At 41.2% G+C, this 14,362-nt stretch overlaps 1 protein-coding gene across 5 annotated transcripts in view; it reads left to right on the plus strand.

Annotated features, from left to right (window-relative positions):
- The window catches only part of OXNAD1 (oxidoreductase NAD binding domain containing 1), a 36,947-nt gene that overhangs the window by 19,347 nt on the left and 3,238 nt on the right, over nt 1-14,362 (plus strand). For 4 of the 5 annotated variants that reach the window (XM_082697900.1, XM_082697899.1, XM_082697903.1 and 1 more), the window contains 2 exons: nt 1,995-2,101; nt 8,803-8,944. In XM_082697900.1, coding sequence (XP_082554026.1) covers nt 1,995-2,101; nt 8,803-8,944 — 249 coding nt within the window. The remainder of the gene's footprint in view (nt 1-1,994; nt 2,102-8,802; nt 8,945-14,362) is intronic. The other variant, XM_082697902.1, reaches the window with a different exon arrangement.

Here is a 14,362-nt window from a genome sequence, read left to right on the forward strand (position 1 = left end):
TAATATAATATAATATAATAAACACTAATAAGCTAATTATAATGAATGCATTAAGATACATTATAACCAACATTGAATGGGTACTTACTATGAGCAGCAGCATTATAAGTGGTTTGCACGTATTACTTCTTTACTTCCCCCCCTGCAGCTCTGAGATACAGGTATTGATCTTATTTATAGCCAAGGGGGGACTAGGTAATGTGCCCAGAGGCCCACAGCTGCTAAGTGTGTGCTGGGGGCACAATTACACCAGGTAGTGTGCGACAGTGTGGTGACAGAGCCCGTGCTGTCACCAGCCACACTATGCTGCTGCTTTTTATTCTGTCGTTGAACTGTTTAGGGCAGGCAAATGGCAGTAGGTACCGTGTCTGATAAACAAGAGGTCTAAGGGGAGGAGTCATTACCCTGAAGGAAGGGGCCGGTGGGAGTAGGTGCAACCCTGGTTCGGAGAGGGAGGGTAAGACTAGGACCAGAAGTGCAGGAAGAAGCTCGGTGTGGACACCAACCCACTTGCTCTCAGGAAGAGGAGAAGGAAGACTGGCAAAAATCCAGAAGAAAAGAGGCAGGGGATTTTATGGGAGCAAGAGAAGGGTAAGACATTTCCAGAGTAGTTTTGAGTCGGTGAGGGAGGCCAACCATCTGGAGAACTTTGCAGTGGGTTTTTATAAGTTGTTTCCACTGGTAGTTGGATTTGACCGAGGCCTGTTAGAGAAAGGGACAGAAGGAGCCAGCTTTAGGGTGTGAGGTCCTTTGATCTTGACAACTTTCCAAGGCACGCTTGGATGAAACCATGAAGCTGACACCATCTGAGGAGAATCACTGTGTTTTGGTCACCTGCTACTACTTTTGTTTGCTTCCAGAAGTAGAGTTGAATGGCAGTCAGAGGTCGAGGAAAGAGTCATATTATCTTTTCTCCTCTGTCATGAAAATACCCCAGATTTCAGGAGGAAGAAAAACTCAAAGATAGAAGAAACAAAAAAGGAAGGAGGAAGTAGAGGCATTTTGAATTTGGGGGATACTGAGGTGTAGATGACACTGAGGAGAGCCTAGCTCACACTTTAGGATTTTCTAGAAACCAGAATAGTGTTTTGAATAGTGCTTCTCAAGCTATGTGTAGTGAAGGACTGTTTTGATACAGTTCAGAGGTTGTGGACTGTTTGTATTTTGTCAAAGATAATCAACACTGATTTAGAAAAAATTTAAAAAATGAAAACATAGGGAGTAGAAACCCAATTTGTTGTCCATAATTAGATTCAACAGACTGAAATTGCTAAAAAAAAGTTTCCAGTGCTTGCTTGTAATTTCTGAAATTTACTAGTCCTGGACTTCTCACAGGCTCAGAACACACACAAGCTCATATCCTATGGTGGGTTTCACTTTATGTACATCATACATACTCCCGCTAGGCAGGTGGTTCACAGGGCTCCCGTTCCCCCAGGCTCTTTCCAGATGACCCAGCTGGGTACATGGGACGTACTAGATGCTCAACAAACCAACACTTATTAAACAGCCCCTTTAAGAGATGAATTTTGTTTGCAGAATAAAATTCAATTAGTAGGATAGCAAGTCTCTAAAAAATAATTAAATTAGGGACGCCGGGGTGGCTCAGTTGGTTAAGCAGCTGCCTTTGGCTCAGGTCATGATCCCAGCGTCCTGGGATCGAGTCCCACATCGGGCTCCTTGCTCCGCAGGGAGCCTGCTTCTCCCTCTGCCTCTGCCTTCCACTCTGTCTGCCTGTGCTCGCTCTCACTCTCTCTCTCTCTCTGACAAATAAATAAATAAAATCTTAAAAAAAAAAAAATAATTAAATTATGATTAAATTTGTTCACCAGGTGGTGGGCAGCATTTTAAAGCAAAGTGTGCTTTTCCTTTTTTATAGTTTTCAAAAATCACATCTTTGTAGATTTCAACAAACCTTAGTTACCAGAAAGCCACTATTTGTTCCTGGTGTGGAGACACACTAACCTCAGCCACAGTTCATCTCTTGACTCTAGGTCCTGTCAGCTGCTAAGGTGTGTGGGGCTGCGAATGAGTCACCATCTGTGAAGAGGCTCCGCCTGCTTGTTGCAGATAAAGACTTTTCTTTTAAAGCTGGCCAGTGGTAAGTGGCTTTTCTGTTTCCATAGTGTTGTGTGTTCAAGAAGGTGCTGTCAACGACAAGGGCTTGCTGCTTATTTATTTATTTATTTATTTATTTATTTATTTATTTATTTAAAGAGAGCAGGAAGAGGGAGAGAGGGTTGGAGAGAAAGAGAGAGAAAAAGAATCTCAAGTAGACTGTCGTGAGTGTGGATCCGGATGCGGGGCTTGATCCCATGACCCTGAGATCATGACCTGAGCCGAAACCAAGAGTTGGATGCCCAGCCAACTGAGCCACCCAGGTGCCCCTAGAAGGGTTTATATTTTCTTCCGGAAAGGACTACTGTGGCTAGCTGTTTCCTGAGGAATAGGAATTCTAGACCATCCCCATTCAGGAGGAGCCTTCTTTCCGCATGGAGAATCTGATTCCCTTCCTTGCCCCAGAGCTCACCTTGGTTTTGAGCCCTTGACCTTCTCAGTCATAGATGAAAATTGCTGCCTTCAGTTTTGTAGATTGAAACAAAGCTTAGTTCTGAGCCACGGACCTGATAATTGATGATTATGCTCTTTAGAAATGGTTGCTATGATAGAATGCACTGGAATAATCTAATCTGCTTGATTATTTGTTGTTGGGGATGGATACATTTTTAAAATTTAATTGTGTCAGATAGAGAGTAAACACAGCAGTCTGGAAAGAAGAATGCCCAGTTAGGTCACAGAGCTGACCACCCTGTTGACTGAATTCCTGCCTTAGTCTGAGTTGCATCTAAATTTTTTGCTGAATCTATTATCAGGATTCCCCAGTCAGGCCCAACCTGCACCATGCTCCTGATTTTGCCTGGATTGACTCTCTGCTGAATGGGGTGGTCTGGGACTGGTCAGAATACTGACAGGCCCAGCTGTCCCACTGTTCCTGCGAGTGGCCTCACTGAGTTGCAATTCAAGTGGAGTTGTAAATAAAGCAGCTTGTATTTCCTTAGGAAAGGTGTGTTTGGGTGTATGTTTCCTTTATTTAAATAAAGCATTCATTTCTAAGTGAATTTCTGGCGTGTCAATCTTGGTAGTTAGTGTTTCTTAGGAGTCACTTGACTAATTTTGGCAGTCCATCTGGAAATGCGGTTTTGTTAGGAGGAGGATGTGTGATAATAGCGAGAGAGCAGTCTTGTGTTAATAGTTTGCCTTTGAATTTAGAACTAGAAAACAAGATGCTGATTGCACTAATTTGCGTTTGTGAGGCAATTTACTGCAATCTTTGCACATGTTCAGTGATACATATTAAATGCATTTGGGCTGTTTTAGGGGGGCGGGCAACATTTTTACCCTTCAAAAATAGTTAAGCAGTTATTCCATTGAAAAGTGGAAACTTTAATTGTAGTGATCTGTCTTTCCATACTTGCCTTCTGTGAAAGCGTTTGGGTCCCGTGCGCAGCATTGTCTCTGGGCCTTTGGCTCTGGATTGCACCAAGACTCTGTATTAGAGAAGGCCCGGGTGCTGGTTTATAATGCTGCTACCTTGGTGTGCCTGCAAGTGTATTAGCTCTTGCGAACTGCAGTTACCAGATCAGAAAAATATGTACTGGTATTTTTAGTAATACAGAAACAAATAGGGTTCCCTTGTGATCCTCAAGGTAAAAATTTTCAGGATTGGTGTTCTGTATCCCATATCGATGAATGGATTTGGTAATCTCACTGATGTTGGGACTGGCTTTAGAATGTGCCTGACGAACCCTGCTCCAGAAGGCAGATGTCTTGAAGGTCATCTCTGGCTATTAAGTACCGATTGACCTTTCCCTGCCAGGTGTCCATCAGTATTCATTCCTGGCATCTGAATGTCCCCTTTTAAAAGATTGCTCCCTTACCACTGACTTAGTGTGTGGCTCTGGGGATTCTAAGTTCCTTTGGATATTTGACTGCTTGGTTACAGGATGGCCATTTGCTTGGGTTGGTGATGTCTGCATCTTCAGTGCTGTTGCTGGGTTGGCTTTCGCTCTGTGCTCTCTGAGGTCATCAGCTTGGTAGTAAGCTCCGTGTGGCATTCTGGTGAAGAAAGGAAGGGTCAGGGAGAGAGAGACAGTACGGCTGTAGCTTCCAGGCAGCTGGTACAGTTAGGATTATTGGAATGGAGTGCTACTAGGGGTAAGAGGGTTGTTCTGGGGCTTATCTTCGGGGTCAGAGATTGGGCCATGATCCCACGTCTCTGAATTCTGACCACTGGCCGCCTCTGACACCTGCCAGACTGACGGGGAGGCTCTAGACTGGCCTCTAAATAAGTGAATGAATGTTCTGGAACTTTGGGCACAGAGTTCCAGGTAGACACCTTCAGTATAGATCTGACATCAGCCTCTGGGGCTCTTCCGGTGCTATACAGAGGGGTCTAGTTCCTATACTGGGAAACCAGTTCCAAGAACTCAAATCCAATCTAAAGAGAAAGGTTGAAAAAGGGTACTCCCTCAAAACCATTGTTCCTAGGAGCAGGACTAAATCCACTTTTAGGTCTTTATCACCAGTAGATCCACTGCCTAGCATGTAGCTCCTTCATGAGTCCCACTCTTGACCTAAACAGTTCTCCTTCCTGATAATAGAAAGATCGGGATTCTCTCTTGGGGCTAGAGTGCCACCAGCAGTCCTCACGAATGTAGGAGCTACTCACTTAGTGTCTGTGTGCCTAAGGTTGGCAGATTCAGTGTTCCTTGCGGAGCTCACTGCTGTTGGTGGGGTCCATCCCCTGAGAGAGTCTCTACCACAGTGTCTTATGCCTAGTTCTCTGGAGACCACATGACTCACATGCTGGCTTTTCTAGTTCTGTGTTGTGGGTAGTTTCTTTCTCTGAGTTCAGTTTCCATGTCTTTAAAGAGGGAATAGTAATATTCCTTTGTTTTGGGATATGTCAGGTGTTTAACACAATGCCTAATGTTTAACTTCATTAGTTTGCTTTTGCTTTTTGTTATAGCTGGTGTTTCACCAGTTAAGTCATCTGTGCTGGTGAGGCCTAGGGGAAGATTCCAGTTCTTAGTTCCTTGGCTGGTTCCCCTGCTGTTTGGAAGAACAGCAGGCCAGATAGTAGTGGATGAGTGCGCATCTTTACTAAGATGGCACCCTTCCTGCTTAGTCAGTATGCATTCCACACTTGGGCTTGCATGGCACTGAGGGGAAGGAAGCAAGGCCAAAGCATTTTTGGAAAGAGCAAGGTCTTTGACTTAATATGAGAGAACATAGTTTTCATGTTGGAAAGTGACTGAGAGAAGGACTCCAAGAAGAAATAGACGAGAGGAGTAAGATTGGAGAAAAAGGACTCTACCCCTTCCCTCAAGCAGGGCCACTGCATTGTCGATAGCATCTAACCTGCATGGCCGCATTCGGCAGCCCTGCCTCTCACGTGTGAGAGCCTCGTGTCTCTCAGTATAGAGACAGTGCCGCAGTCCTTGGTGTCCTTGCTCAGACTGGGTCCTTCTCCATGCTCGTCTGGTGAGTGTTGTACGTCTTTTAAGACTCCTCTGAAGTTTTTGTTAATCCTTCCTCGCCTGTTAGAATTGACTGTTTCTTCCTCTGCTTTCCTCCCCTCCAAGCAGATGTTTAAAAAATAAAATAGTGGTTTTATTAGTATTTTCTTGATAAAATCAGAATCACGTATGTAGGAGCTTCGAAGAAATCTACACTAAGTACCAGTTCTTCCAGACAGGTCTTAAGTGATGGGCTTTTTCTGTCCTCCAAGCAGATTTTTGTCAGAGCCCATGTAATTACATTTGTTAGTTTTCCTCCTGTTAGGGTAAGTTTATTGAGGGCAGGAATCCAGACATGCTGGCTTCTCTGCCTCTGGTACTGACAGCGGTGCCTGTAGATCATGAGCAGGAGCTCTCTGTGTTGTGCGCCCAGGGGATGAGGCAGGGCCTCCAAGCCTCACACTGAGGACTAAAGAGTTTTAGGATCTCATGGTAAAGCATCGACATTTGGCCACGACTTCTGTGTCTGCTGTGTGCCAGGCACTGGGCGGCATCTGTGGGCGGGACGGGCCTGCCTGGGGTCACAGCTGGATATGGATATGCAGCTTCACTACAGAAATAGGCTCTTCCTCCCAGTTCTTCTAACATATACTCACCTGAGAGTGCAGTAGGTGCCTCAGCTCTCGGCTTCAAGAATGTTGATCTTGCAAGGGGCATTTTTTAAGTGTACGTGTGTGTGTGTGTGTGCTTAAAACTTAAAATTTTTCTTACACAGATGCTTCATTAAATATGTATCATGCATATTTTCTTAAATCCATTCAGGTGAAGTTTTTATGTCATTTGAATTCTGTAGCATTTAATGAAGGAGTCCTTTTATTTTTTTTAAAGGTTGCTTTCCAAAGTTACTAGAGAAGGATCCCCTTTCACTCACCTGAGAGAATGGTCTTGATCAACATCAAGCAGCAGAGGGCGCTAGAGTTCAGGAGATGAAGCCGCAAGAGTAGCTCATCAATTAACTTATTTTTTTTTAAACATGGAAGCTGTGGAAATACTATTATATTTCTTCTCGGAGAGCATACAGCAACTGTGTTAATAAATATTGACTATAGTCTTTTTAGATTTATATCTTGTCTGAAATGAAAAGGAAATAGGAGCGGCTGAGTGGCTCAGTCAGTTAAGCACCTGCCTTCAGCTCAAGTCATGATCCCAGGGTCCAGGAGCCTGCTTCTCCCATTCCTGCTCCCCCTGCTTGTGCTCGCTCGCTCTCTCTGTGTCCAATAAATAAATAAAATCTTTAAAAAAAAAAAAAAGGAAATAAAAATATTGGTGGAAAAGAATCAAGTGACTATAGACAAAAGTATGCTGGGGACCTTTTCTGTAGCACTTTCAGTCCAGACTGGTTTTTTAAGACTCAGAGAATGTCCAGATGTTTAAGGCCAAAGATCAGAAGAGAACATCTTTTAAGGTCATAAATCAAGTCAGTAGAGAACACAGTGTGATTTTCATGTAGGCCTCCTGGCTTACATGAAAATAAAATGGGGATAAGTGATACTTTTGCTCTTTGATGACACAGAAACATCTAGATTGGATGTTTGTGTTGTAGACATTAGTAGTACTGTGCTTAATTGACTGAGCCACTCAGCTACCTCTATTTCCTGCTCATTTCAGACAAGATATAAATCTAAAAAGATGATAGTTAAATTCTGGATTCCTTGAATTTCCATATTAATTTTATGATCAACTTGTCAGTTTCTGCAAAGAAACCAGTAGAGTTTTGATAGATATTGCATTGGCTTTGTAGATCAGTTTGGAGAGTATTGCCATTTTAATATTTTTCTTTCAGTCCATGAACATTAGATGTCTTTTTATTTATTTGGATCTTCTTTGATTTTTCTCCATAAGGTTTTGTAATTTTTCAGTTTGCAAGTCTTATATATTTACTTTGTTAAATTTATTCCCAGTTGTCTTGTTCTTTTTTATGCTATTGTAAATAAAATTATTTTTCTTAATTTCATATGTAGATTGTTAATTGCTAGTGTACAGAAATACAATTGATTTTTATTACTCGTGTATTTTGCAACACTATTTGAACTTGTCTGTTAGTTCTAATATCCTTATAGTAGATATAGATTCCTGAGGATTTTTTTTTAAGATTTTATTTATTTATTTATTGTATTATTTATTTGAGAGAGAGAGAATGAGAGACAGAACATGAGAAGGAAGAGGTCAGAGGGTCCATGCAGGGTCCATGCCAAGCAGGGAGCCTGATGCGGGACTCTATCCCTGGACTCCAGGATCATTACCTGAGCCAAAGGCAGTTGCTTAACCAACTGAGCCACCCAGGCGCCCTCCTGAGAATTTTCTGTATACAACATCATGTCATCTGCAATTTTTTCCTCTCTAATCTTGTACCTTTTATTTCATTTTCTTGCTTAATTGCCTTGGCTAGAACCTCTAGTACAGTGTTAAAAAGAAGTGGTAGGAACTGACATCTTTGTCTTGTTTCTATCTTAAGGGGAGAAACCTGTAGCTTTTCTCCGTTAAATGTTGGATATATTATAGATGTCCTTTATTAGATTAAGGAAGTTTTCACTTATTCATAGCTTCTTGAGTATTTTTATATGTTAGGGTCTTAAATATTGTCAAATGCTTTTTTTTTTTTTCTTTTTTTTTTGCATCTATTGAGTTGGTACCTAGGTTTTGCCCATTATTCTACTAAGTGGTGTATTTCACTGATTGATTTTCAGATGTTAAACCAACCTAGTATTTCTGGAATTGTTGCATTATATTCACAAGGGTTATTGAACTGTAGTTTATTTTCTTCTTATATCTTTGTCTGGTTTTGGTAGCAGGGTAATACTGTCTTATAGAATGAGTTGGTAAATGTTCTTTTCTGGTTTTTTGAGAAGAGTTTGTAAAAGATTAGCATTCTTTAATGTTTGGTAGAATTCACCAGTGATGCCTATCCTTTTCTTTCTATAAGTCTTGAAATTAACTAAATTTACTTGTTAGGGGTCTAGATTTTTTGTGTCTTCTTGAATCCAGTTTGGTAATTTCTGTCTTTTTAGGAATGTATCCATTTCCTCTAAGTTACCCAAATTTTTGTCATATAGTTGTTCATGGAATTCCTGTAATAACCTTTTCTATTTTTGTAAGGTTGGTGATGATGTCCCCTCTTCTACTCTTGATTTTACTAATTTTATCTTTTCTCTTATCTAGCTTAAAGTTTGTCAGTTTTGGTTATCTTGTTGCCCACTTTCAGTTTATTTGCCTTTCTTTATAGGGTTGATTTCTTTATCCCAGGAGTCTCAGTGGTTGGTGGGTTCTCAATATGCTCCAGCCCCAGACTGCTAGAAGAAGAAAGAATGATAGAATTGGCAGTGAAATATACGAACCACCCTCCTGCTCTCTGGATTCACAATCAGGTGAGCAAACTTGTTTAAACTTAGAGATCTGGGCATCTCTGCCTACCCACAAAGTTTGTGCTCAACTCACTTAATGCACCTAAGAAACCTAGGCTTGAGTGGGAGGGGTACATGCTCACAGTGAGCTCCCCCACACCCAGAACTCAGACTCCATAATGGTCAAAGAAGCAGAAACTTTCTGATGCCTTAAGGAAGATGCAAAAATACGTTGGGATCTTAAAATATCTTCCAGGTTACCAGTGTTCAGTTGAATACTGAATTTGAATACTACTTTACTATTGAAACATTTTACTTTAAGTTTCTTTAAATTGGCCCTCTGGCTGTATGTCTTATAAATGGTAAATCTATAAATCAGGTTATTTTGTCCCCTAAGTATCTTAAGTAAAAGGAATTGAACTTTGTTCTGTCATTTGGAAAGGTAGTGGTTTCTGATTACATCCCGCTTGTGCCCACAGCTGAGTGCGGCTAAATCCATGGTGCTTTTACCTCTCTGGAGAGCTGTTCACATGGGATCCTGGCAGGAAATCCACATTTGTGGCTTATCACTCATGTTTCACCATGGGACCTGACACAATCCCACATAAGCTGACTGTTCGTTACCCCTGAAAACTCTGATAACAAGGAATGAGCTCAGCACAAATCAGTTGTCTTCCTAGTTTTTGACCATTCCTTTTATTTCTAGAGTGTGCCTTCTGTAGTTACCAACAACCTCCGTCCCATCCCAGCCCATCTTCTTACCTCCTTTGCCAGAAAGGAATGTACCAGGACAGAGAGTGTAGCTATAGATAAACTGATTTTAAAATTTATATGGAAGGGCAAAGGACTAGAATAGCTAAAACAGTTTTGGAAAAGGATAAAGTGGCAAGAATCACATTGCTCAAATTTAAAATTAAAGCTACAGTAATCAAAATAGTGTGGTCTTGGTAAAGAGATGGACACATAAAATTGATGGAACAGAATAATGAGGTCAGAAGTAGACCAACACACATATGGCCATTTGATTTTTGATGACAGCACTGAAGAAATTCAATGCCAAAAGGATAGCCTTTTCAGCCTATAGATCGTGCTGGAACAGTTGTTTATCCATATGCAAAAAAAAAAAACCAACTTTGTCCTAAGTGTCCTACTATATGTCGAAAATTCATGCAAAATAGGTTGTAGATCTAAGTAGAGGACACAAAACTATAACAATTTTTGAAGAAAACATGGGAAATATTCTGAACTTGAGGGCAGATGTGTTAGGACATGACACCCAAAGCCAGATCTGTAAAAGAGGAGATTGATTTACAGGACTTAATAAAAATTAAAAACGTTTTTCCGCAAAAGTCACTGTTAACAGAATGTTAAGAAACAAGCTGCAGACTCGGAGAAAGTTATTTGCACATTAGGTGTCCAACAAAGGATATGTAATATCCAGAATACATAAAGAACTCTCAAAAGTCAGCAGAATGGAAAAAAAGCACAATTTAAAAATGGGCAAAAGACTGAATAGACACTTCACTAAAAAGGATATAAGGCCAGCTAGTAGGCAATGGCAAGATGTTGACCACCATTAGGGAAATGCAGTTTAAAACTGGATATAGTGGGATATCACTATACACCTATTAGAATGACTAAATTTAAAAATCCCGACAATACCAAGTGCTTGTAAGGATGTGGAGTGACTGGAACTCTGTTATATAGCTTATATTACTAGCAGGAATGCTAGATACTGCTGCCAATCTGGAAAACATTTTGGTAGTTTTGTATGAAATTAAATGTACATTTATTATTAAATCCTAGTAATACTGCTCCTGGATCTTTATTCTGGAGAAACTGAAAGCTCTATTCATATAAAAACCTGTGTGTGAACGTTTACAGTCGTTCTATTCATAATTATCAAAAACTGAAAAGATCCCAAATGTTCCTCAAGAGGTAAACGGATAAACAAGTTGTAATCCATTCATACAATGTGTTGTTACTCAGCAGTAAAAATGGATGAACCATTGATGCACTGCACTTGGGTGAGTGTCAGAGGCCACATATTGAGTGGAAAAAAGCCCGTCTCAAAGGTTACATACTCCCTAATCCCATTTTTGTCACACTCTGGAAGACAGAAATACAACAAACAAATGAGTGGTTAACAGGGGTTAGGGGTAGGGAAAGGTGTGAGCATAGAGGGAAAGCAGAGGGAGGTTTGGGGAGTGATGAGACTATTCTCTATGTTGGTTTTGGTGGGAGGTAGGCATATCTATGTGTGTCTTAAAATCCATAGAACTATACTCCCTCCCCTGCTTCCCCAAGCAAGTTTTACTGCAAGATAATTTAAAAAAAATAATAAAATAAAAGGTTTTTAAATCTATAGGGGCACAAAATGTCTAATCTAATTATGGTTTACATGTCAAGTTGTATCTGTTCAGAATAAGGCAGCTGCTTGCCTTAGCATTTCCATTCTAAGTGTATCCTGTCACATTTTTACCCTCCGACCTTCTGAGTCATTCCTTCCATGTGTCCTCATCTGCCTCATTCCTTTTTAGATTCTTTCTGGATTTCCACCCATTACTGTCTGTAGGCTGTATCCTGAGCCTCTAAAAAATGCCATGTGGGTGGGACCGGCAAGATTTCCGTGCATCCCTTGCCCAGGGTTGCGGTGAGCTTGTCCATCTCTGCTCCTAGGGCCCTGGAGCTCCCTCTGGTTATCTGCCTCCCATGTGACCTGACCTGGTGCTGCTCCACAGCCCCCTTCTTGGTTTCATGCCTCATTGGCATTTCAATGAAGGAACTTACTCTTGGAGGCTGTAAAAAAATTTTCAAGTGGCATTGCTTGAATGCACATTTTAATTGTAGTGCCTGCTCCACTCTGCCTGGTGGGAGTTGCAAACAGCCCTTATGAAGTCAGATTTTTCTTGGAGCCATTCTCAGGTGGCTGTTTTCCTCCTGAGGATTTGTCTTATTAAGCCATTAGAGTGGACAATGGAGGCACGTGAATGTCTGGGTAGCAACAGGCTGCTCTGTTGGGACATGGGATAAAGTGCCATAAATGTCTTCCTTTATTTTATCGGCTTTGGCTCGGGCTCCTGGCAGGGTAAAGGGTTCTAGATGCCTATTGTGTGCTGAGCTCCAGTTGCTGTGGAAAAGTTGTTTATTTTACAAGTAGAAAATCTATACCCGAAACATGGCTACATAATGGAAGGTAATGTCTTTTTGCTCACTTCTGTATTACAGTGTACGGTACTCGAGGTATTGTGTTCGTGCTACCCTGGCAGGTTTTATTGATCAATAAAAGACAAAGATGGCTTTTCATTCTTTCCAGATGCTAGCAAATGAGAAGACAGGCTATTTAAGATTATTTTGTCACTAAGGAGATGACAGGCCCATTTTCTTTTCTTCTATTTTTTTTTAATTATTTTTTTAAAAAATTTTTGGCCAACTTTCAGGTTTTAAAAATACTCTGATTTCAAAAACAGTATCCTAAAGACTTTGTTGTCATAACTAAGCCTGCTAAAGATGACCATTGGGGAAAACGATTTCTCTCTCATTTCTTCATCTCTTTTACTCTTCGATTCTTAGGGATAAAGAGAGGTGCACAGGCAAGTGAGACTGGGAGGGAGGGGACAGAGAGATTCAATCTGTTGGCGTCATTAGGCAGAACTTCTCATACCATAGCTTCTGTTTTTGAAACTTGCAAAGAAGGGGCATTTTAAAGCACTTTGGTGGCTGGTGTAGTAATTCCTAGATTGTACTTATTCATCACAGAATGCTCCCTTGCTGCTCATTTCTTTTGTCAAAAATAAAACCCACCTATCCTCCTTCATATAAAAATGGCCCACATATTTAAAATTAAGTTTAGATGTTTTTCTTTTCCCTCAGAGGAAGGATTTCCCTTCCTTTAATAGTTTTCTACCAGAAAGGACCTCTTTTGTGAATTAAAATAATTTTCATTTTTTCTTCTATTTCTCTGAGATTAACTCTTCTTTAAGATTTGACTTCTTCTTTTAAGTTGTAAAGCCCCAAAGTAAAGTCACGTCAAAAAGTACTTAACTGCCTACCTGCCATGCAGGTCGCCGAGGAGTGAGTGCTAAGGGTTTGGTCTTTAAAAAGCACATTACAACTTATTGCTTCTTAGGAGGGAATTCATTTTGTTGATTTACATCAGGAACATGTAATGGAGCAAAACCTTTGCTCTGTATACAAATTTCTTTAGTCCTAGATTGTTTTTTAGTGACAGGGAAGAAGGGACCAGGCACCCCCAGCACTTTTTCTTCACTGGCAGCTTCAATGACAAAAACCCTCTCTTATAATAGAGCTCGATGCCAGCAGGGAGTACCTTCCCACCGGGTGTCACGTGATAGCCACCACAGCCCTGTTAGGTGAGCAGGACAGGGGCTGGTACCCATTTAAGATATGTGGCAGCAGAGGCTCAGAGAAATGAAGGAATTTGATGGATTTCATAGACTGTGATTAAAATTCAGTCTTTTGACTCCTATGTCAGTATAGTTTCTCCAAACTAGAGGTCTCAGCCCTGTCAGATCCAATGCCCTCTTTCTAGAACTATCCTGAAATGAAATTCAAAGTTAATGTAATCAACACATGAAAGTTTTTTTTTTTTTTTTTTTTTTTTTTTTTTTTTTTTTTTTTGGTGGCATAATTTTCTTAGGTGTAATGCCAGGGAGAAATAAAAAGAAGGGATTCCTAGTCACAGACCATGTTATTTCACTAGATCAGTGGTTGGGCAGATCTTAACTAGAAGAGAGAATGAAGTGGTCAGATGGCTGTTCCTCGGCATAGAATCAGCGTCGTGAGTGCCCTGTCTGCAGGTGTGTGTGGGACAGGCGGTTGTATGGTGACGAACAACCACACATGCAGGTTTTCATCTGGCATGTGGTTGGCCAGAACAGTGACGAACATACTTGGTGATGTTCTGGATTCAGTAGAGTATAGTCTACACAATGGGTACATTCTGGAAAATTCACACTCCACTAGATCCATCCACAATGCTTTGGTTTTTTTGTAAATGAGTAAGATCTAGTCTCAGTTCATTACAAACCAGTTTTCACCTCCATGTATGTCCCGTGGGCCATTCAGCAGTTTATGCAGGGCAGTCCTGTGCATTGGCGACAAGGATGTGCCGCTAAACTGGCTGAGTATGAAAAGTCGTGATTTGCAGGATTTGCTGATCTCTGTATTGCAGATACTCCCTCAATGGCTGATCTCAAATTGCCAGTAGAAACTGGTGCACTGGGCGCCTGGATGGCTGTCAGTGAAGCATCTGCCTTCAGCTCAGGTCATGATCCCGGGGTCCTGGGATCAAGCTCTGCATCAGGCTCCCTGTTCAGAGGGGAGCCTGCTTCTCCACCTCCCTCTGCCTGCTGCTACCCCTGCTTGTGCTGCCTCTCTCTCTCTCAAATAAATAAATCTTTAAAAAAAAAATACCGGTTC

The sequence above is a fragment of the Mustela nivalis genome, assembly GCF_964662115.1.
Source record: "Mustela nivalis genome assembly, chromosome: 1".
Lineage (NCBI taxonomy): Eukaryota > Metazoa > Chordata > Mammalia > Carnivora > Mustelidae > Mustela > Mustela nivalis.